The sequence below is a fragment of the Cervus elaphus genome, chromosome 20 (assembly GCF_910594005.1).
Source record: "Cervus elaphus chromosome 20, mCerEla1.1, whole genome shotgun sequence".
Classification (NCBI taxonomy): Eukaryota; Metazoa; Chordata; class Mammalia; order Artiodactyla; family Cervidae; genus Cervus; species Cervus elaphus.
The window spans coordinates 74,094,419-74,121,029 of NC_057834.1; the positions used below are offsets into that span (position 1 = coordinate 74,094,419).

The 26,611-nt window shown below is 37.1% G+C and overlaps 2 protein-coding genes across 3 annotated transcripts in view; both read right to left on the reverse strand.

Annotated features, from left to right (window-relative positions):
- Positions 1-12,303, reverse strand: part of EPHX4 (epoxide hydrolase 4) — a 33,203-nt gene extending 20,900 nt beyond the window's left edge. For both annotated transcript variants that reach the window (XM_043878841.1, XM_043878842.1), the window contains exons 1-4: positions 11,382-12,303; positions 9,180-9,265; positions 1,896-2,053; positions 158-286 (exon numbers count right to left, since the gene is read on the reverse strand). In XM_043878841.1, the coding sequence (XP_043734776.1) occupies positions 158-286; positions 1,896-2,053; positions 9,180-9,265; positions 11,382-11,612 (604 nt within the window). In that variant the 5' untranslated portion in view covers positions 11,613-12,303. The remainder of the gene's footprint in view (positions 1-157; positions 287-1,895; positions 2,054-9,179; positions 9,266-11,381) is intronic.
- Positions 12,304-24,297: 11,994 nt separating this feature from the next.
- Positions 24,298-26,611, reverse strand: part of BRDT (bromodomain testis associated) — a 54,472-nt gene continuing 52,158 nt past the window's right edge. Inside the window, exons 19-20 of the mRNA XM_043877199.1 lie at positions 25,177-25,305; positions 24,298-24,820 (exon numbers count right to left, since the gene is read on the reverse strand). Coding sequence (XP_043733134.1) covers positions 25,222-25,305 — 84 coding nt within the window. The 3' untranslated portion in view covers positions 24,298-24,820; positions 25,177-25,221. The remainder of the gene's footprint in view (positions 24,821-25,176; positions 25,306-26,611) is intronic.

A 26,611-nucleotide genomic window follows, 5' to 3' on the forward strand; every position in this document is an offset into this window, starting at 1 on the left:
CCAAGATAACTGATACTATTGTGCTAATATCATATTTTAATCACTTAATTAAAAAAATATTACATTAATTGACTTTTACTGTTTTTAATCCAAAGTGCCAGTGACAACAGTGAATTATCATGCTATCAAAGATGTCTTAATGGAAATTTAAACTCACCTGTAAATACATTTGGATGAGGGAAGTTAATAACAATAAGCTTCATCACCATTTCTGGATAACAGATGGCAATTAACCAAGCAATCATGCCTCCCCAGTCATGGCCAATAAGAACACATTTGCTATACCCTGTAATTGAGAAATGAATATTGACATCATTGAAAAGAAACAGGTGGGTGCATCTTTACCACATATATACTAGATATGTTTCTAAAATTAACCATAATTATGTACTTTCTCCAGATACTGAGTTTGGTGTTTCCAAAATCTGTATGTCTGAATCTACTAGTGTAGTTTTTTCCAAAAATTTAGATGCCCAGGTCCATTATAGACCGAAAGATTCAGAACCTCTCTTGTGAATTTATACTTAAAGAAAAAATCTGAAATAGTTCAGCTCTGGTTACATAAACCTGGAAAACCATGGTAAACACTACACATACCTAGGTCGTAAGCAAGATTACATTATTGATTTCACTAGAAAATAGCATGATGACAAAATTAGGCCAAGTCTGACTGAATTACCACAAAATATGAATGATATATGGCTGCTGGAAATCAGTGTCTCTGATTTTATTGTAATCACACTAAATTACAATGCTGCAGTGACACCCCCAGACTGCATCCATTTTTTCTCCTCTAAAAATCTTGACCTGATCTATGCTCTCATTAGACTCTTGTAGAAATGGGTCTTTGATTTCATGGGTTTCTCACTATACTGGCTCTGTAAACACACTGGGTTTTAGTCAAACGGGATGTAGTGGATTAGATTATTACTAAAAAATATTTACTCCTTATTCCCCTTTTCCCAGTGCATAGAGGTAGTATACTTTACCACCAAGCCCCCCCACTCCCACCATTTTTGGTCTGAGGCATGCAGGATCTTAGGTTCTCCAAGCAGGGATAGAACCTGTGCTTCCTATGGAAGCATGGAGTCTTAACCACTGGACCACCAGGGAAGTTTCTTTACTATCCATTTCATGTGAGACTTGGCAGTGTGATTTGCTTTGGTTTCTTGGTGGCTGTATGACTTGATTTGGGGCTCAGTCATGTGACTTGCTTTGACCAATGAGCAGTGACCAGAAACTTGAAATATGTTTTGCTATGGGGCTCATCCTCTTGCCACTTCAATCACAGCGAGAAGAGCTTCCCCTAGGTAGCTTCTCTCCTCTAGCTGGGGCTGCAACCCAATTCACACTGACAAGTCAATCCTAGCTGGACCTATGGCCTGAGGCTAAGACCCAGAAGGGTGCAGCCTAAGGTTGACCTGCAGATCCAGCATAGGAATGAATGCCTTTGACTGTATGTCACTGAGATTGGGGTTGTTTGTTACACAATATTATTGTGGCACTAACTGATCAATAAAAAATAATGCAAGTGTTTCTGCATCTAACAATATGTTTAAATGAATATTTAAGTGTGGGTTCTGAAGAAATAAACTTTCTGAGAACAAGAATCAAATTTCTAATAATTAGTTCTGAAAATAATAAATAGTATACATTAAGTCAATTTTTAAAAACAAATTTTGAGAGTCACTCTTGGCTGGTAACTGAATAGTTATTCTGGATGTATTATTTTAAATTTCTTCTACAGATATTTTGAGTTGTATACACCAAATGACAGGATCCAGATAACAGCTCAGGTAAATGGAAAGCAGCCTCCCAAGAAATGAGGTTATCAATTCACAATTTGTTGAATGTTAGTCCATTAAAAAGAATTAATACTATTTTTTAAAACCTACCTAAAGAGTCTAAAATATCCTTTACATCTGTAATTAGACAGTCCAATTTATAATTCTCTCGATGAACAGGAGCATCTGTTTCTCCATAGCCTCTCAAATCCAGTGCTACAACTCTATATTCACTTTTAAATTCCCTTAGTTGGTGACGCCAAGAATACCTGCAGAAAATAAGATATGTTAAAAATACCACAGTAACGAATATAAAGAATACCATTACAGATTGTCTAAGTGGAAAACTGTAAGTAACTTCTCATTTTTGAGAAAGGTTATGTAGCCATGTGTGGGCAGGAAAGAAAAAACCTGTTTGAAAAGAAAGCACTCACATTATTAAAATTGACTTTTTTTTTTACCAGCTTCAGTGGGAATGTAACAAAACGGCCAGGATTTACTGAAACTACAAAATACCAGATACTAAAACCTTAAGAAATGTACCTAAGAAGTCAATTTTCTAAGCTTTGCTTAAATAATGCTTACCTCTATCACTTAGTCTGTGCCTATAAGTGCTTCTGTATATTGTACTACTTGATTCTTTCAAAAAACTTGCAAGATGAAAATATATTTTCCTAGAAGGGGGATTTTACTCAGCTTGCTACATGTCAAATAGTACTCAGTGTTTTCATTCCTAACAACAGTTACTCATGGATGAAAAGGTCTGCTGATTTTTAAAAAGATGATAATGGAAAGAATCCAATAAAACAACTACTTAAGATAAATCTCTGAGACATCCATGGAGAGCTAGTGGTAAATGAGAAAGGGTGCTCGGGACTGGTGCACTGGGATGACCCTGAGGGATGGGATGGGGAGGCAGATGGGAGGGGAGTTCAGGATGGGGAACACATGTACACCCGTGGTGGATTCATGTCAATGTATGGCAAAACCACTACAATATTGTAAAGTAATTAGCCTCCAATTAAAATAAATAAATGTATATTTAAAAAAAATCTGCCTGTCAGTGCCAGAGACACAGGTTCAATCCTTGGTGTGGGGAGATTCCACATGCTGAGGGGCAACAAAGCCTGTGTTCCACAACAAGAGAAGCCACCACAATGAGAGGCCCCAACACCACAACTAGAGAGCAGCCCCCATTCACAGCAACTATAGAAAGCCTACACGTGGCAATGAAGACACAGTGCAGCTGAAAATAAATAAATAAATAAAATTTAAAGGAGAGAAAAAAGATAAACCTCTGCTTGCGAAAACAAAATTCTTCTGAGGATGAGATCCTGAACTATAAAGACAAGCAGGTGTGTGGTTAAAAACATTTAACAACCAAAATGGCCCAGGCATTGATCAGTTAGAACGGCCACAGTGACAGCCAGGCCCTGGAAGTTTGCTAGATCAGGTGTTCCCCCTGTGCTTGATAATGAAACTGCAGAATTAACTGAAATACAGAACTCCATGAGAGTTCCTTCGTCTAAGGAGCAAAATCATTATGGATAACAAACAGAGAAAGAGACTCGGATTTTTCAAAGTGACTCTCTGTGTTACAGAACTCAAAATATGCATTAAAAGCATCTGCATGCACATCTGTTCATGGAAACACAGTATAAAATAATCTGACAAAGCCAAATGGTAGATCATTGTCTGGAAAGATTTTTGGAGCACAATAGGAACGTGAACAGAGTGATCTGAGATTATAAACCAATAGTGAAGGGAGACTGCAATGTAAAATAACACAAAGCAATGAGAAGAAAGAAAAAAATCGACCACTTTACATCAACAGCTAGATTACCAGGAAAGGTGTCAGACACACAATCACATTTATGAATGGATAGAGTCTTTGGTCTATTACTAGGATATCTATGATTTGTGAAAATCTGAAAAAGCACTGCCAATGAACATGGATTTGAAAACTTTAACAAAAGTGTCTTTCTTAACAATCTTGATAATCTTCTCTCTGGGCTGTAATAAACAAAAGAAGCAATTTGATTCCTTAAAAGATACTCATCTGTCAACACATGTGATTTTAACTTTTCAAGTAGTTGTTGTTCAGTTGCTCAGTCTTGTCTGATGCTTTTGTGACCCCATGGACTGCGGCACGCCAGGCTTCCCTGTCCCTTACCATCTCCAAGAGTTTGTACTCCCAGTCTCCTGCATTGCAAGCCAATTCTTTACTCTCTGAGCCACCAGAGAAGCCCTAAAAGGGGACGCTCTGGCTGCATGGGCCGGGAATCGAACCTGGGCCTCCCATGTGGCTGGCGAGAATTCTACCACTGAACCACCCATGCACCTATTTTCTCATAGCCTTACTTAATATTTTGAATTGATTTCTTTTATGTCTTTGTAACTGAAGCCTAATTCTTCTTTATAATCCTTCATATCCAATCAATAAAGTTCGGTAAATTTAACCTCTTAAATATTAATATTTACTTAATCACTTTTCCTATCCATCCCTGATATCATTACCTTCATTCAGGCATCCATTTATGCAGCAGCCATCGATTGGTCTAATTGTGTCTGTTTCATTCCCCTTGGCTCTATCTTCTATAAAACCAGAGTGATGTAATAAAAACACAAACTCTTTCTTGACACTCTGTTACTCACAACATGAAGCCCAAGCAGGTTATTTTGGCAGATAAAACCTCTAAGATTTGACCTTCCTAATCTTCCAGCTTGACTACCTTATACCCTCTATCATTTGCTATATAATAAAAAAGGGCTAACATATATATCTGTCTTATTACATGCCCAGGCACAATTCTAAGTGCTTCACATACAGTGATGTTGATCTTCAAAATAGTAGTATAAAGTAAGTACTATTATAATCCCTATTTTACAGATGAAGAAACCAAGGTACAGATTAGTTTGTGGATGTGCTGAAAGTCACAGAGTTAGCAAATAGCAGAGCCAGGATCCAAACCCAGGTGGTCTGGCCTGAGAACCCATGCTATGCTGCCCCGGCAGCACTTCTCTGCTTGCGGTGAATAAACATGGGTCTTGTTTTTATGACTTTGTTTACACAATTTCCTTTTTCTGAAACATCATCCCTCCTCAGCATTTCCCTACTCCCCACAACCCCTGTCCTTCACCCATCACTGAACTCCTCCTGCTGGGCATCTTCTCTTCTAGGAGACGTCCCAGGTTCCCTCCTTCACAGGTGGGTTGGGTGGCCCCTTCCATATTCTTCCATTTGTCTGCACACTCTTCAGTGTACTGGGCATGTGCTTTATACTAATCTGTGGGTGCCTGGCATTTCCACTTGACTGTGAGCTCCTTGAATTGCCTGGCAGATGTGAAGGTGCTCAATAAAGATTTGTTGACTGAGTGAAATGATGGAAAAACAAAAGCACTGAATTATGTTAGTGCTAGAAATACCAGTTGTTCATTAAAACTCTGTCCCAGTTCAAACCTTGAGACAACTCTGAACTAAAGTTCCCAGATTCCTCTTGGGAAATTTATATTCAATTTCTACTCATGCAATTCTGTGCATTGTTTTAATATCCTAAATACCTGTGTCTTCATTTAGAATTCATTTGAGTAGAGATGTCAAGGTAGAAATTTGACTCAAAATAATGTGTACAATCCTATAGCGTTTTACATTTAATGTAAATATAATACCTGCATATGTCATTATGTTATTAATAATTTAAATTGCCTTCCAAATAAATCCAAGTATTTCTATTATCAATGAGTGGAGCCAAACAATATCTTAAACATTTCTAGGGATATTTAAAGGCTGCAACTGCTATCTTAATAAATGACAAAATACTTTTTAAATGTAATCTTCCTAGAGTTCATCAATAAAGCATATTTGATTTACACATTAAACTGAAAAAGAAATCACCCCAGTGATAGACTGATGAGCATGTCATTCACATGAATAAAACAAAATAACCCCCTGGAGACAAAAATGAAACATAAAATCAGTAACTCCTGAAAATATTATAAATAAACAAAACTAGCTACTTTCATCCACACTGTCCCCCTCCTCCCCCACCCAGTTGCTTTGTTGTGGTTTAGTCGCTCAGTCCTGTCTGACTCTTTGCTAACCCATGGACTATAGCCCACCAGGCTCCTCTGTCCATGGAATTTCCCAAGCAAGAATACTGGAGTGGGTTGCCATTTCTGTCTCCAGGGGATCTTCCCCACCGAGGGATCGAACCTGAGTCTCCTGCATTGCAGGCAGAGTCTTTACCACTGAGTCACCTGGGAAGCTGCAGCAGAGGATACTTCAGAAAAAGCAACTTCTTTCTTAGTTATTCTTAACACAAGGAGGGCTCCTAGTTTACCAGGCTAGCCTCTTTGAGATGCAGAATATACTCTTCCCTTTTACAATGGAGAAAAAGCCACAGTCATCAGGCTCCGTGCTCAGCTGCATGCATGAAGAGCCCTTACTTGCCTCAGCACTTGAGTGATGACGAGTGTGTCCCTACAGCTGGTGTTATTGCCAGAAACTGCCTGCATCAGCTCAAAATATTTTTAAAAGCAATGCAAATTGAGGTGGAGATAGAGGGGGAGAAAATCATCTGTGACAGCCTTATTTGGCACTAATTTAGCTAAAAGATTCATAGATCTGTATATTGTTTGATGTTTCCTCTATATTTTAAGAAGACCCAGAATTTTATTGTTTCTGTATAACATCTAATAGTATATATTAAACATCACCAATTCTCAACAGCTATTCTTAGTTAATGATGATAAATGCAAATAATACCTTATATTTGTATAATGATTTTCTGTTTAAAAAGCATTTTTACACACATTGCCAGTTTATGATTATTTTGTTTTCACTGAATCAAATAATCTGACCTACTTGATCTACAATATTATAAACTCATGTGCATTTAGGCAAAACTTGATTAATAAAGGGATGTTTACATGGGCAACATAAATTGAAATTGGTTCAAAATGCCAAAGCTTTTTGGCTCTTAAAAAAAAAAAAGGAGGGCCTCCCAGGTGGCTCAGGGATAAAGAATCTGCCTGCCCATGTAGGAGTCCCCGGAGACTCTCTGGGTTAGGAGGATCCCCTGGAGGAGGAAATGACAACAAACTCCAGTATTCCTGACTGGAGAACTCCATGGACAGAGGGGCCTGGTGGGCTACAGTCCACAGGGTTGCAAAGAGTCGAACACGACTGAGAGATTGAGCACGCAAGCATAAAAGGGGAAAAGTGCAAGAGAAAGGGCTTTTGGGAACAGAAAAAGGAAAGTCTAAGAAAGAGAGATATGAAGTGGTTTAATCAAAACAGCATTATCCTAAATTCTGATTTGAACTGACTTTTTCCTGAATGGAGCTCATGAATGGAATTGACTAGATTGCATAACGAGTAACAGTGGTAATTTGGAAGGAAAGACAAAATGTCAACATAGAGGTCTCGGTTTAGGGTATGACTTACACAAACAGAAGTCTCAGCAACTAAGCGGCTGAGCCAGAATCCACTGCCCATATTACTTTATGCAGATTTGATGAATACTTTAGACTAACATTTTATTTGTAAGCCAGTCATGTCATTGGGTCTTCCCAGGTGGTGCCAGTGGTAAAGAACCTGTCCGCCAATGCAGGAGATGTAAGAGACAAAGGTTCTATCTCTGAGTCGGGAAGATCCCCTGGAGAAGGGCAGGGCAACCCACTCCAGTATTCCTGCCTAGAGAATCCCATGGACAGAGGAGCCTGGCGGGCTACCATCCATGAGGTTGCAAACAGTCAGACACGACTGAAGTGACTTAGCATGCATGCATGTCATAGACTTTTTTGCTCTAGAAAAATGATGAGCTAGATGGGGTTTTGCCCCCCTCCATTCTCTTCTTCAATGCCTAACACTTCCTAGTGCACTAGCAATCTCAAAGCATTTATTAATAAAGGCCCTTTTACTCTAAAAGTATTAACTAAATACTCTTTCAGAGCTAGATGCATTTTAAATTAGGAATTTGGATGACACAAAATCTTTAAAATTCTAAAGGAAGTGAGGAGTATGTAATGTGGAATTCTAGGTGTTAAGAGCAAAAGTAAAGGAGAAATTTGGGGACAGGGCATTGTCCTAGAACTTTAAAAACATACCACACATTCTACATTTAAGTCAGTTTAGAGAATATAATTTTCAGGTCCATTTTTCCATTTCAAGATTATAACCCTGAGCTAGCAAAAATCTGATTTTCTTTTTACCACCTTAATATGTACCATCTTTTAAAAGATATTCATTTTTTAAAAGTTTCATCATGTGTTGTTTCATCTGTACTTATTTGGTTCTGTGGGGTCCAAAGGGGAACAGAGTATTTTCCCGTAGGTAACTAGCAAATGTGTATTTTTGGCTATAGGTTTTCTTCTCCACATGAAATATTCTGATCCTTAATTTGTCCTGAATTCATCTGAGCCTGTTACTATGTGCATAGGAAAGAGTCCTTTCTCAGTTTCCATGAGCCCTCTTCTCCTCCTGCCTTCCCCTCAGCCAAGCCTTACCAAAGGCTGCCAGGCACTCTAATTCTTTGGTTTCTTTCGAATCTCCTTTACCACCCAGTGTTGCATTTTGTCCACAGTTCAGTTCAGTCGCTCAGTCGTATCCGACTCTTTGCAACCCCATGGACTGCAGTATGCCAAGCTTCCCTATCCATCACTATCTCCTGGAGCTGGTTCAAACTCATGTCCATCAGTAGGTACTATAAAAACTGGTTTATGATTGCCAAGGGGGGAAAATAGGGAGAAGGGATAGTCAGGGAGTTTGGGATCGATATGTACACACTGCTGTACTAATTTAGTCTTTAACAATATTGTGATAGTTGCAGCTGAAAAATGAAGGGACTCAGTCATACATATACATGTATTCATTCTTCCCTAAATTCCCCTCCTATCCAGGCTGCCACATAACATTGAGCCACACTGCTATATTTAAAATAGATAACTAACAAAGTCCTACTGTATAGCACAGGGAACTCTGCTCAATGTTATGTGGCAGCCTGGATGGGAGAGGAGTTTGGGCGAGAATGGATGCATGTGTATGTATAGTTGAGTCTCTGTTGTCCACCTGAAGCTATCACAACATTGTTAACTGGCTATATTACAATATAAAATAAAAAGTTAAAAACTGTCTTTCAATTGACTATTTCAAAAATTTGAAACACTACATGATACTTGTTTTAATTCTCAAAAATAAATAAATTTAGGATAATAATATGCACATTTCTTTAAAACAGAAGGAATATCATTCTTGTGATTGAGGAACACTTAGGAGTAATAACTCTAGGCCAGCACTTGATCATAGCATGGGGTCTATTAAAAATCACTACAAGAAAATGACACTATGGTAAGCCAAATCTTTGGTGCAAAAGAAAAAGTTACTGTTAAGTTTACCAGAATTCTGGAAATCCATGAAGCAGCAGCATAAGTGGTTTGCCTCTTTCTCCAGCAGCAACATAATGAAATCTTAACCCCGAATCCTGCAGTAAGAAATAGAGTGCATAAGATTTCAGTGACGCTTTGTGTTGACTGTAAAAGTACAATTAGCATTTCCATTCCATTGAAAAATTTCACTTGCATTATTTTTAATATCAAGAGATAAAATAACTATCATTAATTTTCAGAAAGAAAAAATAACCATTGCTTATCAGCAGGGTAAATTAACAGATTCGCTTTTGTTGACATTCCCTTCTACTTACAAGGTCAATTTATCTATATTATGAGCTTCTGAAACAGTTATAATTTTCTTACTGATGTGTCACACTTCCTCTCACTCAAATTCTGCAGGACAAGTAAGTAATTGTGATCTGCATTTATATTCCTGCCATTATTTACCTCCTAGTCATATACTTTTCTCAGCTTGCCCGTCAAGAGCTGTGCCATCAGTTATATAATTCACACCTCCTTTCCTTATTTTTAGTTCTCTCCCTCCCACATTATTTTCAGTTGAGAGCTGCATGCACAGTTCCCCTGGCTGCCTGCTCCTCACGTCACGTCAGTGTATGTCTAACAGCCGAAGGCTCTGGGTGCTCAAACCTTTGCTCTGCATATGGGAGACAAGATTGCCCAAGGGAAACAAAAATCATAGAAATGAGAAAAATCACAGAAATATAGCAAACACAAAGCAAATAGAAGAAAGGAAGGTGGAGCAAGAAAGAAACAAAAAAACTCAGAAGGAAGTGAGGTAAAAAAACAAGAACCAAAACCCAGAGACTGACCAGGTTTTACATCAGATAGCCCAAGTAATTGGGTTTCCAGATGTGAAAAAAATCTTAAAGCTCATCTAGTTCAACCCTATCATTTTTGCAGAGTTAGAAACTAAAGTCCAAAGATGTTACTATAGGTCATTAAGATGGTTGAGAGCAAGACTGTGGCTAGAACCTCCATCTTGTCCTACTGCCCAGGACAATGCTCTTTCTATTCCTTGGTTCTAGGTCTCTGGGGAAACTCTTTAAGTGGCCAGAGTCAGAACAGAGTCATTGTGATGAATTCCGAATGATTCTTAGACTGATTTTCCCCCTCAGGGAGGATGAACATAACAACTCTGACTTCTACCCTCTACTGCAGAATGCCTTCCTGGAAGTTCAGTAACTTCTTTTATTGGTAGTGAGTCTCAGAAGATGAAAGGCTGTAGGAACTTGATTGGATTTAGTGAATAAATATTTCATCTCATTTTACTATGTACCAGGCACTGTTACAAGATTTTTGGTTTTAGCTTTTTTGTTTTTCGCAAATATTAACTCATTTAATTCTCATGTCAACTGCAGGGTAAAAAGGACATGCCCCTCTGAACTCCAGCTGCAGGGCAATCTAGCTCCTAACAGGAACCCCAGACCTGGTGACAAAAATATTCCTTCATGGAGGCTATTTTTGAAAGGCCTGTGAGTCAGATTTGTAGGGTGCATCACAAAAAGCCATCTCCCTTCACCAACTGGAGCCTCAGGAAATAGAATAATCGTGGGCTGTAAGAAAGCTTGGGACAAGCATGGACAATTAAAAAGTCTGCATGAAGAGCTGACATTTACTTTTTGTGCCATTCCTTCGGTCTCTGGCATCATAGCACTGCTTCCTCCTCCACAAACATGCACCATTTATTTATTGTTTGATGTTGCTTAGGTCATCTGTGAATGCTCCATTCTGCTGATCTGAATAAACTCCTGATTTGCAATGACTTATTCTATTTACTGTTCCAATCGCGAAAATGTGGGCAAGGACCATCTCCTGAGACAGTAGGGCGTCACCAGAAACAATTCCCTACAGCTTATCTGAGCTCTAAAGGGCAAAAAGGTGACAGACGACCGCTCCCCCTTACAGTTGGAGAAGGCTGTTGCGGTGGAGAAGTAGGGGACAGTAACAGGACCCAGATTATTAGACTCTCTCACACACACGCAAGGACCATGACGACACACACAACCCCCTGACCTCTCCCGGGGCACCTCGCCCCTCTAGCATCTTCTCGGTCCCTGCAGCGCGCCCTGCTAGCCCCGAGAACACTAGGGGCCGCTGGGCTGGGCGTCATGCGATCAGCCCGGCGGCCTCTGCTGTCACGGCCGTCACGTTCCCTCGCGATAACGCCGGGCCCGCGCCCGCCTTCACCTTGATCCTCACGTAGCAGTGGGTACCCAGAGAGGGGTCGTTCAAGCACGCGGGCGGGTGTTCCCGGGCGACTCGCCGGAAGGTCTGCGTGGGTCCCTTGCCGATGCTCCACAAAAGTTTGAGCAGGTAGATGGAGGCGCAGAGCCCGCAGTAGAAGTAGATCAGGCACCAGAAGAGCAGGGAGCGGATCGTGACCATCAGGCGGGGCAGGCAATCCCGCAGCTTCGCCATCCGGCGGCGGCAGCGGCGCGGCCCGCAACGCAACGCAACGCTTCCGAGGCGCGGGAAGCAGCGGCGCGCACTCTGGAGCCGGAGCGAGACTGCGAGCGCGGCAGCGCGTCAGACCCGCCGGCCGGTCGGCGGCCGCCTGCCCCGCGCACGCCTCCCCGCGGGTCCCCGTGCTGCAGCGCCCGGCTCGGGTCCGTTGTCACAGCCCCGGGCTACCACACTCACGGTGGGCGCTCGGGACGGCCGCGCCCAGCCCCGGAGCGGCGCACCGCGGACCCCAAGCGCTGCGAGGTCCGCACCGGATAGGCAAGGGTGGAGAGCCGGCCTTCCTCCGCAGGGAGTAAAGCCCCATTTCAAAACTGATAAACTGGGGGGGAAATGAAGGTGAGACTTTCCCAAGCCATGCTAGATACTGTGGGAGGAAGAGCCATTCATTTTGACCAGTGTTCATATCCCCTCCTTGCCCCCCAATTTAAGGCCTTCTTTCCGGATCGTGGAATTATGGGGCGCATGGGGGAGGGGGAGCAGTAAACGATTTTCATACCACCCGAAAGACATTTCTTTATTCATTCCCAACGCTCATCTGAAGGTGTTGCTATTCTCCAGCTAGGTTCTGAGTCGTTATCCGACCAGCTAGGTGTCTGGTTATAAAGTCAAGCTTCTGGCAACCCCTGGTCTTTTTTCTGTCCCTCTGGGTTTTTCCTTTACAAGAAGATTTCGGGTGGAGAGGGAGGTGGGAGGGGGGATCGGGATGGGGAATACATCTAACTCCATGGCTGATTCATGTCAATGTATGACAAAACCCACTGCAATGTTGTGAAGTAATTAGCCTCCAACTAATAAAAATAAATGAAAAAAAAAAAAGAAGATTGTGTAAATAGAATCATGTCCTAGTCAACTTCTAGCTTCTGGCTTCTCTCGTTTAGCGTGATGTATCTGAGACTCAACTATACTGTTACATATATTGTTTTATTATTATTAGTCTTTTGTTAGATGGATGTACCATATTTGCTTACGGAACACTTCACAGTTGAGGTATATTTGAGTTTTTTCCCAGTTTTTGGTGGTTATGAATAAAGTCACTGATGTAAAATTTTTGGTGGGAACGTGTAAGTTTCATTTCACTTGGGTTAACACTTAGAAGTGGGATTGCTGGGTGAGGTAGGTATGCATTTAACTTTATAGGAAACTATCAAACTGGTTTCCAGAGTGGCTGCAAGTTTAATTCACACTAGCAATGTGTGAGAGTTATTGTTAGGTCCTATTCTTGAGAGCACTTAATATTGTTAAAAAAAAAAAAAATTCCTGATTTTAGCCATTCTAAGAGTTGTATAATGTGGTATCTCATTGACATTTTTATTCACATTTCCCCAATAATAATAATGTTGGGCATCTCTATATACTTGTGTGCCACTTGAATGTATTATTCTTTGACAAAACAGCTGTCCAAATCTTTTACTTATTTTTTAGAAAAGTGGGTTGCTTATTTTCTTACTGAGTTTGAAAGTTCCTTATGTATTTTGGATACAAATGCTTTATCACACATCATGTGATTTGCAAATATTTTCCCAGTCTGTCTTTTCATTTTTAAGGACTTCTGAAGAGCACAATTTCTTAATTTTGATTTTATCCAATTTATCACTTTTCTTTTATATGTAGTAGTTTTGGTCTTGCATATGGGAAATCTCTACCTAAGTTAAGGTCAGCAAGTGACCCCCAACCTGTGTTTCCTTCTAAAAAAATTATTTTATGTTTTGTATTTAGGTCTATAATCCATTTTGAGTTAATTTTTGCATAAGATGCAAAATATGGGTTGACATTGATGTTTCCCATGTGGATATCCAATTATTTTGGTATCATTTGTTGAAAAGAATATTCTTCCTCTATTGAATTGCTTTTGCACCTCTGTTGAAACTCACTTTACATGTGGGACTATATTTGAACCCTCTAGTCCGTTTCATTGATCTATATGCCTATATTTTCTGCAGTATACACTTGCCTTTTTTGTGGCTGTGCCATGAGCGATGCAGGGTTTTAGTTCCCTGGTCTGTGCCTCCTGCATTGGGGGACAGGTGTCTTAAAACCACTGGATTGGCAGGGAAATCCCAATACATACTTGTCATGACTATTGAAAGTAGTGAAGTAATATAGTAAGTCTACAACTCATGTAGTATGAGTCCTTCAACTTTGTTCTTCTTTATCAAAATAAAGATTGTTTTGGCTATTGTAGTTACTTTTCCATACAAATTTTAGTATTAGCTTGTCAATTTTGACAAAAATTGTTGATTGGAATCCATTGAATCTGTTAATCAATTTTGAGAGAACTAATATTTTAACAATATTGAGTTATTCAGAACATTGTTGTTCAGTTGCTAAGTCATGTCCGACTCTTTGCAACCTCAGGGACTGCAACTCGCTGGAATTCCCATGAACATACGTCTCTCCAGTTATTTAGAGTCTTCTTTGATTTGCTTTATCAGTTTTTCATAGCTTTAAACATACAGATACTGTATGTATTTTGTAAGATTTATACCTAAGTATTTCTTTAAAAAAATATTATTGTAAATGTTATTTTTTCAATTTCTAGTTACTAATTCTAGGTGCTTACATGATTTTTTGTTTGTTTGTTTCAGGTCCTGGACCTTGTTAAATTTACTTTTTAGTGCTGGTAGCTTTTTGAAAAATTCTTTGGGATGTTCTATATAGATAATCATGTCATTTGTGAATAGAGACAGTCTTATTTCTTCCTTTCCAATATGTTTGCCATTTATTTTTCTTCACTTATTGCACTAACTAGGACCTCCAGTACAATACTAATTTTTACTTTGTTCTCAGCCACAAGGGGAAACCATTCAGTCATTTACTATTAAGCATACTATTAGCTCAATGTTTTTTTTTTCTTCCATGCTGCACAGTTTTCAGGATCTTAGTCCTGGGACCAGAGGTTGAACCTGCACCCTTGGCAGTGAAAGCAGGGAGTCCTAACCACTGGACCACCAGTGAATTCCCTGAAGATTTTTTTTTTAAGATGCAATTTATCATATTGAGGAAGTTCCTTTTTATTTTTAGTTTCTGAGAGGTTTTTTTTTTTTCTTCTCCCCACAAATGGGGGAATTTTGTAAAAGGGCTTTCTGTTTCTCTGGAGATAATCATAGTTTTTCCTTTTTAATCTACTGATGTGGTCACCTATAAATTTTTGAATGTTGGACCAGCCTTTCATTCCCAGGATAAATCCCAATTGATCATGAAATAGTGTATTTTTAATATATTACTGAAATCAATTTGCTAATATTTGGTTGATGATTTTTGCGTCTATATTTGTTCTTATATTATGGAATAATGTATATAAAATTGGTAGTATTTGTTCCTTAAATGTTTGGTAGAATTCTCCCAAAAAGCATGTAGGCCTGGAGTTGTTATTATTGTTTAAATTCTTTTTTAAAGGTTTTAAAATACAATTCAATTTACTTAGTACTTATAGAACTATTCATGATTATTTCCTCTTTTACAGTTCGTATTTTTTAAGAATTTTATCCACTTCTTGTAAGTTGTTGAATCTCTGGCCATAGAGTTCTTCATAATATGTCCTTGTTATTTCTTGAATGTCTGCAGATCTGTGTGTGTGTGTGTGTATCTGTAATATTCTCTTTCACACTTGACATTTGCAATTTGCATTTTCTCATTTTTATATGGTAGGTCTGGATAGAGGGCTTATCAATTTTATTGTCTTTTTAAAAAAAAAAACAGCTTTTGGTTTCCTTGATTTCTCTCTTTTTTTGCTTAAGATTTCATTTAAGTTTAAATGTAAATGATTTCCCTTCTACCTATTCTTTCTTCTGCTTTAGATTTAATTTGATTTTTCTAGTTTCTTAAGATAGAAACTTCAGTAACTGATTTGAGATTTTTCTTCTGTTTTAACATAAACACTGAGTGGTAAAAATTTTCCTCTAAATGCCACTTTCACTGCATCCCATAAATTTTAATGTGTTGCATTTTAACTTTCATACAATTCAAAATACTTTCTAATTATTCTTGTGATTTTTCTCTTTTAAGATGGGTTATTTAGAAAAGCTTAATTTCCAAATATTTTGCAGATATCTTTTTTGTATTAATTTCTACTTTAAATCTGGTGTGATAGCTTATGAACTACCTATTGTAAATTTGTCAAGGTTTGCTTTACTCCTCTAAATATAGTCTATTTTGGTGAATGTTCCAACTGCATTTGAAAAGTGTATTCTGCTGTTTTTAGTGAGAGTATAACATTAATGTCAATTAGTTAAAGATGGTTAGCAGTGTTGTTCAGGACCATTAGATCTTTACTGACTTTCTGCTTACTAGTTCTATCAATTGCTGAGAGAAGAATGGCGACATCTGTCTGTAATGGTGGATTTGCCCATTTCTCTTCTGTCGGTGCCACTGGTTTTGCTTTAGACGGTTATCTTTTGGAGCATTTATAAACAATAAAAACAAATTTAATAATTACTTTCATTGAAGGGAAAAGAAGAAGGGGGCAGCAGAGGATGAGAGATGGTTAGATGCCATCACTGACTCAATGGACTAAAATTGAGCAAACTGTGGGAGGTAGTGGAGTACAGAGGAGCCTGGCGTGCTACAGTCCATGGGGTCACAAAGAGTTAGACATGAGTTAGTGACTGAACAACAACAAATGCCATATCTAGTGTCCTTCATTCATTGTATAGATACAGGTGAGACCTCTAGAATCACATCCCTTTTATCAGAAGAACCTTCTTTAACATTTCTTGTAGTGCGGGTCTGCTGGCAATAAATTCTTTCACTTTTTGTTTGCTTGAAAAAGTATTTCTCTTTCAATTTTGATAATATTTCCAGTGGATATAGAATTCTAGTTGACAAGGTTTTGTTTTAGAACTTTAAAGATGTTATTCCACTCTCTTACTATTTTTATAATTTCTGATGAGAAGTTTGCTGTATTCTTTTCTTCTTTCCTCTCTGTTGTGTTATTTTTCCTTTGGGTGCCTCAAGATTTCCTGTTGGTCTTTGGTTTCAGCAATTTAAATATGATATATCTAGTGTGGGTTTTTTTTTTTTTATCTTGTTTAGCATTCTCTGAGCTTCTTGAATTTGTGCTTTTGAGCCTGTCATTATGTTAGACACTAGAAAATGTATTAATATATTGGTCTTTGCCTCTGGTTCCTGACAGATAGATCCTGAAACCCTTGTTATTTTCTAAGTAATAAGAGCACTAAGAGCATGTGTTATTCTAATATTTGGTTTCTGACTCATATCTGACACAGGGCTCTTAAAACCCTTGTAAATTTCTAGTGGTAAGAGCCCCAGGAGGATCTTTTGTTCTAATGAGGACATTCTGGGTGGGCTCTGGAATGGCTCCAGATAGGGGCTGGTCACCAGAAAGATCAAAATGTGATTAAAAGCTTGGAATTTTCAGCTCCACCTCCCTCCTCCAAAGGGGAAGGAGACTGGAAATGGAGCTAATAATTGATCATGCCTCTGTGATGAAGGTGTTTGGGGAACTTCCAGGTTAGTGAACATATCTACATACAGGAAGGTGATGCACCTCCAATTCCATAGGGACAGAAACTATTGTACTTGGGACCCTGCCAGACCTTGCCCTGTGTATCTCATCATCTGGTTCTTCATTTGTATCCTTTATTATATCCTTTAATAAACTGGTAAACATAAATGTGTCCTTGAGTTCTATTAGCTGCTCTAGCAAATAACTGAATCCAGGGGGCAAAAGGTCATGGGAATCTCTGATTTGTCTACATCAGACAAGTTGTGGGTAATCTAGGCATCTGATTGGCATCTGAAATGTGCATCAGTCTTGTGGTACTGAGCCCTTAAACTATGGGATCTGATACTATCTCCAGGTGGATATCAATACATTTAGAATTGAGTTATATTGTAGGACACCTAGATGATGTCACAGAGAATTCATTTGTGGGGAATCCCACACACATTTGGAGATTAGACACACAGGAGGAAGAGCTGAGGGTTTTTCCCTACTAAGGAGAAGGAAAAACTAGTTTTTTCCCAATACAAATTAATTTTAGAGAATTCTCAGCTGATGTCCCTTCAAATATTTCTCCATTCCCATTTCTCTCTCTCGTCTCTGAGATTCCAGTTAGACATATGTTAGACTTTTAATATTGTGCTGTAGCTTTTGGGTATTCTGTTGTGTTGGTCCTACCATGCCCCACTTTTTTGTGTTCTTTGCTTTTTTGTTTGAGTAATTTCTTTTAATCTAAACTCAGCTTCACTGATTCTTTCCTTGGCTGTGTTGATTCTGTTGATGAGGCCATCAAAGTCATTCCTCATAACTATTACCATGTTTTTTATTTTCTAGCACTTGCGTTTTATTTTTCCTATAATTTCTATCTATTGAAATTACCTATCTGATCACACATTGTCTGTTTTTCCTCTACAGCTTGTAATAATCATAGTCATTTAAAATTTTCTGATAGTCAACTGTGTGCCATCTTTAAGTCTGTTTCTGTTGATTGCTTTGTCTCTTAACAGTAGGATTTTTTTTTCCCTTGCTTCCTTTTATGCCTCATAATTTTTTGTTGAAAGACATTTTGTATAAAACAAGAGACAAAAGTATACATATATTTAAGCTTGGAAATTGACAGTTTTTTCTTTTGCTAGCCTTAATTGTGGAGGTGAAATCAATCTAGTCAGAAGTTGAGCTGGAATTGAATTTTATTGTTGCTACAGTTATCCCAAGCACACCACAGATTTTCAGTAGTCTCTGGTGGTACCATGAGGATGGCTCTTGGTTTGCCAGGGATTTTTTCTCAACAGCTGCTACGCGCTTGCCTTGAAGTCTTTATGCTTAGTGTTATACTCGCTCTATGCTCTTGCACCTCTGATTGCAGTAGACTGCTTTTGCTTGTTATTGAATGCATTTTATCCTAATGGTTAAGAAGTGCAGGGCAGTGAGGAGCATTCTCTGCTGTCCTATTAATTAAGCTACGCCAGCAGGCACTATGTCTTTGGATATCAGTGATGCCTTCTCAATGATCCTTCCCTGCCCTCAGTGACAGGATATCTCTAATGGTCTGAACCCACAATGGATTTCCTGCACGTCTTCTAAGATTTCAAGTTTTAATTCTATTTCCTTCCCACCAGTTGCAGGGGGTCTTCATTTATGCCCTAAAATTGTTAAGAGTTTGCTAGTCTTCCTCCAGAAGTTTAGGGTTTATAATTTGTAGGGAAAATGGGGGAAAAGGTTCTGGGCAGTCTTTGTGCTTTTCCTGCATCTGCGGCTCTTCTCTTGTAAGCCTGCATCAAGAGGATGGCTTACTTAGAACCCTCATCCTGTCCCGTCCCCACCTAAATCTTTTCTATAAGTACTGAGGAGGTCTGTGGAGAAGAGCCTGAAAGTGATTACAAATTTCTCTTGTGCTCCCAAGGGTTTTGTATTCTCAAGCTAGCCCACACCTGGCCTTGAGCAGTTTGTTACGACTTTCAGATGATCTGCTGTTGTCCTTGTTGCCAGGTTATGTAGCATTTGGTGGTGTCTGCCTCAGGTGAACCAGTGCTTATGTTATGTCTCTCCTTGGGTGCATTTATCCTCTTAAATTTCAGGTAACCCTGCAATATTAGCCCTCATTAATGTTAGAAAAGTTGCGGATGTAGAGATTCCTGGCTTTTTAATTCATTGTAATGATGTGAGAAATGCTTTTTCCAGTTTTCTAGATCACAAGTAGAAGCCTGATTCCCCAATTTTAGAAAATTTAGATATAAGTGACATATAACATCGTATTAGTTTTAAGTGTAAAACATAATGACTTCCTCCAACTAATAAAAAAATTAAAAAAAAAACATAATGACTTGGTATTTGTATATATTGTGAAATGATTACCACAGTGTTTAGTATTTTTTTTTTTTAGTTTTGAGTATTACCTTTTTTGACACTGGCATTTGAAATGACATAGTTATATCCAGTCATAAGAGAAATAATAGAACTTGCATATACTTTATCCAGTGTATTTTTTGCTTTTAATTATATGTAATATTGTAGCTTTGTGTACATACCATGAAAGTCAAATTCCATTACCCCAAGGATACCCCACGTTGCTCTGTAATAACCATACCTATACCTTGTCCCTGATCTTTAGTTGACCACTGATCTGTCCTCCACTGCCAAATTTTGTCATTTCAAAAGTGTTATATAAATTAAATCATACAGTATATGACCTTAGGGGATTGTTTTTCTTACTCAGGATAATAATCCCTTATAAATTCAAGTTATTGTATATATCAATTTTTTTTTTTTTTTCTTTTGAGTGGTGTTCCACCATATGTATATACTACTTGTTTAACCATTTACCTATTAAATGACGTCTGGGTGGTTTCCAGTTTTTCACTATTACAAAAAAAGTTACTATGAATATTTATGTACAGGTTTTTGTATAAACATTTATGTACAGGTTTTTGTGTGAATGTAAGTTATCATTTATCTTAGATAAATGCCCAGTACAATTTCTGGGTCATATGGCTTTGCATGTTTTCTTTGTAAGAAACCGCAAACTGGTGTCTACATCGGCTGTACCGTTATATTTCCATGAGCAATGTATGAGTGACTGTTTTTCTCCATTCTTGCCAGCATTTTGTGTTGTCACTGTTTTTCTTTTTTAACCTTTCTGATAGGTGTACAGTGATATCTCCTTGTGGTTTATATGTATGTCACCGATGGCGTGAGGGTGAACATGCTTTCATGTGTTATGCCATATGTATATTCTCTGAGTATGTTTTATGTCTTTTTGCCCACTTTCTAGTTAAAATTTTTAGTTGTTTTGAGAGGTCTTTATTGTATATATTTTTGTCAGATAAGTGGTTTGAAAATTCTTGTTCCTAATCTGTAGCTTATCTTTTCATAGGACAAAAGTTTTAATTTGAAGAGATCCAATTTATCAGTCTCTTATTTATGGATCATGCTTTTGTTATGAAGTCTAAAAGAAAATCTTTCTAACCATAGAGCCTTAGGATTTTTTTTTTCCTGAAAGTTTTATGGTTTATTTTACATTTAAGTCCAAGATGCATTTTGAGTTAACTTTTGCATAAAATGTGAAATTTAGGTTGAGATCGTTCTGGTTTTTTTTTTTTTTGCCTGTGGATATCTAGTTGTCTGAGCACCATTTGTTGTTGTCACTTCATTTATTTAGGTCTTTCTCCTTTGATTTGTTCCATAAGCATTTTGTACTTTACAGCATACAGTTCCTGTATGTTTTCTTAAGTGTATACCTAGATATTCCACGTTTTAAGTTTTCACATTCTCATTAGCATATAGAGATCAGATTTTTGTATGTTGAGTTTGTATCCTGTGACACTGCTTAAATCACTTATTAACTGTGATTTAACATTTCTTTGGATTTGTGTGTAGAAAGACACATGCAAAAAATTCATTAGCTATTACTGAATTTATTTAGAAACTGTTTAACATTATCATTACCCGCCAAAATAGCGTATGGTGAAATACTGCAGCCATTTTCTTTAAAATTGGAGTTATGATTCCTGCTTCCATTATTTAATATTTTGGAAAATTAAAGGTAAAGAAATTTAAGGAAAAAACCACACCAAAAACAAGGGTTTTATTCATTTCCAATTTATATGACTTGGGTTTTAGGGTTGATAATTCTTTTCATACATTGTGGGATTTGGTTTGCTAGTGTTTTGCTGAAGATTAGAGATAAACAATTTGCAGCTTTTACTTATTTTTGGTACTGTCTTTGATTTTACTATCAGGGTAATACTGGCCTCATTAGTTGGGAAGTATTCTTGTTGATAGAATTTGTCCTATTGACAAAAATTACAGAATAGGCCAATTTCTGGAAGAGATATTTTCTGAAATAGATTTTTTTCCTGTAAGAGTCTCCTTTACATTGGTACTAATCCTTTAAATGTTTGGTATAATTTTTCAGTGAAATCATATGGGCTTGGAGATTTTTTTTGAAAGCTATTAATTATGAATTTAAAAAGATTTTAATGGTATAGGGCTATTTAGATGATTTCATATTGAGCTTTGATGGTTATGTTTTTTGAGGAATTGGTCCATTTCTTCAAATTTATGAATATAAAGTTATTTGTAGTATCCCCTTTTATCTTTTTAGTGATTAGAATCTGCAGTGATTAGATCAGAATCTGTAGACTTGTGCCTTTTTCTTGGAGGTTTATGCCTTTCTCTAACCAATTTCATGGCTGCAGAGCAGGCAATAAGATTAATAAAGACTGGAATTTTGCCAAGTAATTCAACGAAGAATGGAGTGATGGAGTTGAGAGTATATGCAAGGGAGCGATTATTAATAATAATGTACTATAGACTCTGGGTAAGTGAGGGAGAGAGGAGAGAAATACTATGAGAAGGCACTAGGATTAAAGGACTGTGGGTTCTAGTGAGGTCTAATGATTGCTGGAGTCAGGGCCTACCCAGAGTAAGAAAAGTTAAGGGCAAGTAGTGAGAGATTAGTGATAGTAGTGATAGAGATTAGTGAAGTCGCTCAGTCGTGTCTGACTCTTTGTGACCCCGTGGACTGTAGCCTACCAGGCTCCTCCCTCCATGGGATTCTCCAGGCAAGAATACTGGAGTGGATTGCCATTTCCTTCTCCAAGTGAGAGATTAGGATGCTTGAAATTGAGACTAAGAGTTACACTTGTTGGCAATAACAAGGGAGTGGCTAAAGTTGATTAGATATCAAGATCATTAGCAGAGAAGTCAAGGGACTGAGAAGTTGTCAACTATGAGAGTGACAGTGAAACAGAGATAAGATCTCTGGGGAGTAAGGAGGCGTGAACCAGGGATGGTAAATGACTATGGGTGGTATTGTCTGATGATCATGAAAAACTTAAAACCTGGGGTATTTATGGAAGGAAAGGATAGTCTGCAAGTAGCACTCCAGAGGGAAGAAAACTGTTACTGAAAAAATAGGTGCTGAGTGACAGCCTGCAGCAGACAGCCAGGATTCAGTTAGAACAGTGGTTCTCAAACTTTAGTGTGTGTTAGTATCACTGGAGGGCTTGTTCAATACAGGTTGCTGGTCCCCATACCAGAGGTTCTGATTTAGTGAGTCTTAAGTCTGAGAAGACTCTTGAGAGTCCCTTGGACTGCAAGGAGATCCAACCAGTCCATCCTAAAGCAGATCAGTCCTGGGTGTTCACTGGAAGGACTGATGCTGAAGCTGAAACTCCAATACTTTGGCCACCTGATGTGAAGAGTTGACTCATCGGAAAAGACCCTGATGCTGGGAGGGATTGGGGGCAGGAGGAGAAGGGGACGACAGAGGATGAGATGGCTGGATGGCACACCGACTCAATGGACATGTGTTTGAGTAAACTCTGGGAGTTTGTGATGGACAGGGAGGCCTGGCATGCTGTGATTCATGGGGTCGCAAAGAGTCGGACACGACTGAGCAACCGAACTGAACTGAACTGAAGTCTGAGAATCTGCATGTTCCCAAATGATGCTGATGAAGCTGGTCCATGGACCACTCTTCCAGAACAACTCAAGAAAAAAAGAGGAAAAAAAAGCAAAAAGGTTGATTATATAGATAATGTTAACAAGTAAAATTCATGCAAGAAGTTAAGAGAAGCCAAGCGTTTTTTAACTAAGAAATAATGTACAAATTGAGGAAAGATCAGTTATACATCAGTATTTTCTCTGCAAAACTGACTTAAACAAGCCTACTAAAATTTTGTTGACTATCTAAAATGTGCCAGATCTCTTACTGACTGAGCAAAGGTTGAAGTGTTAAATTGGTTAAACACTGATAACCATAACATCGCTCTCTATATGGAATGTTCCAAAGGTTTATAGAAAAACCTCAAGTAAACCATTTAATGTAAAAGGATATTAATGAAGCTGAACTTTCTTTTTAGGTGTAGACAAAGATCATTCATTGAGCAGTTTTATTATTTAAAGGCAGTTGTTGAAAGAGTTAATGTGTATTTGACAGAAGTTAGTTTCTTTTTTAAAAGTAAGTTCTTATTTAGTATTTTTATTCTCTTCAAAATGGAAAACTTCCCATAGATCTTAAAAGCATTTACATAATATTTAAATGAACCAGAAAATATTGAAAGGTCTAAAGAAAAAAAACAAAACAAAACCCTATAATCCCATCACCTAGAGATAACCACTATGCATTTCTGATGTGTCTAAGACTATATATATATACATATATAAATTATATATAAAAACAAATTAGAATATATAGATATATAAATTAGACTATATATAAATATAAATTAGAATATATAGATAAGTCCATATGCTCTTTTAGGAAAATAACAATGCATACTGTTTAATATATACATACTAACTTCTCGGTTAAAAATATAGTGTAATATGTATGACTATGACTTTTATTCTGGCTGTTTCATGAAGGTATCACCACCATTTCAGCCTCTAGTTAATCATATTTTTTAAATGGTTGACAGCTTAAAGATATTTCAGAAAATTATCATATTGATTATAAAAATAAGTCAAGAAAACTTTCTCTTTCTCTCTATAATACATATACACTTTGAATTTTCAGTTTAGATGATACTGGAATAGTGCCTGAATGTTACAAGAGTCCAAATTTTAAAATACATGAAGCTGATATACATAATTATACATAATTCCAACTTGAGGGTGATGAAACAAAATATTTCACAGATTTAAATACTTAGTATAGTTAAGTAAAAATTTAGACATCCATTGCTATCACATGCATATTAAGAAATGTATAGATTCTTAAAGACACATAATTAATATTCACTGTTATTTTGTCTCAAATTTAACATCTTTCAAACCACAGATAATAAACATAAATTTTGAATATAGAACCAATAGAGAATCTTATGTAATCTGACACTCAAAGAAACCAGGTGTTATTTGTTAGAGGTTCTAAATATTTCTGAAGGCAGACAAATATATCTGTTTTAAAAGTTAAAAACTCATGGTGATCATTTTGTAATATACAGACATATTGAATCACTATGTTGTATACCTGGAACTAATACAGTATTACAGATTAATTATACTTCAATTTTAAAAAGTAAATAAAATAATAAATTAACAAAACAAAACAACCCTGCTTGTTGGCCCCACATTTTGCCACCCAGAGTCATTTAAAGAAACCCAGGCAGAATCGTGGCTCACTGAAACATTATTTACATTACAAAAGGGCCCTATACGCCAAAAAGAGGCCTGAACTCCATTAAAGGACAACTCCCTGTAAAAACAAAACAAAAAAAAAACAAAGTTAGAAACTCAAAAAGAACTATTTTTTTGATTCCTATATCAAAACAAGAAGTGACCATCTTTGAAACAAGAAGGGACCATCTTTTTGGATTTTCATTGCTTAGATAGGACCTATAATATATAGTAGAATATTGGTAAAATGAATAACATTTGGGAGTTTATTCAATTTTTAGGTATCTAAAACTATAAAATTTCCTATAAATTATGTCATTAAAAAAATGAACATATAGTTGTCAAAAAAATGTAAGTGAAAATTGTTTAATCATCTTAGAGCAGTCAAAATACAATATAAGTTAGTATCTTGGTGTTGGAAAGCAATCATTTTACCATTTGCATTTTAATCTTTTATAATTCATTTAAGTTGATGGTTAATCAAAAAACTGAGTTGTAATCAAAGTTGTTTTCAAACATTGTCATAATATCACTTTGAAGAGTCATATCAATGGTACCAGCCATCTGTAGAAAAGAAGAGAAAATATAAATGTTACTTTAAAAGTTTATGCTTTCATTGTATTACATCTATATAAGAAAATGATAAGACAGTATTTGGAACACAGAAAATGAATGCACTTCATTTAACATAATGAGTTTGTATATAACTTCTAATTTCTGTTCAACTACTGATTTTTGTTAAAATATCACTCACATGATAAATAAAAATTAAAACTTACAAGAACACAAAGAACAAGTATAATTTCTCTCTCCAAGTAAGAAAGTTCTCAGTGTTAATCTACACGTGAACTAAGATTACATGGTTTGATGTATCTCTCTAACCAACACAGGAATAAACACACAAAATTATTTTCTGAATGAACTAGTATCTTACCCATGTGAGAGAACTATAATATGTAATGCTAAAGTCATGATTCTGCCAAATACTGTGTAACCTAAGGCAAATTGTCTAACCAAGTTTATTTTATATATAGGTATTTATGAAGAGCAACCAGACTGAAAGTATAACATTCAGCACAGTTTTGCTCATTAAATGCCAAAAAACTAAATAAAATAAGCTGAAGTATAGGAAAAGCTAAACTAAGACAAAAGAAACAAATGTTTTCTTACTATACTCTGAAGACATCTCTAAATGTCCGTGAGACACAAGTTAGTCTTTGCCACATGTAAAATGACACCAACTATGAAAGTTCAAATTTTTTTTTTTTTTAAGACCAGTGAACAGTAACAGCTCACAGTAGCAGCACCAGTTTGTAACCAGTTGGTTGACTTCCTGGATGAGAATCAGTGTTCTTTGATTATGTGGGAGATTTGGAATTATGACTTGGCTACCAAAAGGATATTATTTAATGAGAAGTTGTGTGATTCTTAAAAACTATGAAAATGCCTTTAAATATGATTTAGAGACAAGAGTAAATTCTTAGATCTTAACCCCAGCTATTTTCCTAGTGCCAGCTATTAGGATACCAAATGTTTAGCTCAAGCAAATAGTTCCTCAGAAGTTCTATTTTAACGCTCCAGTGAATGTTGGATATACTGTCCTGGTTTAAATATCACTGATACTCTTATCTGTAAGTATCCAGACTTACCACAAAATTCCAAAAATATGTAATGAAACTTATTTTGTTTAAAAGTACTTTATTTTAGATTCTCTTCCATCTTGACTAAATCTGAATTTGTGGATATTGATTGATATCAAACTGGATACTGCCTGTACTAATTAACCTTAGATACCACAATTTAAATACTAAGGCTCTCTGCAGCTGACACTATAACCTGGATATTCCTTTTTCGGTGGTCCTAATATACA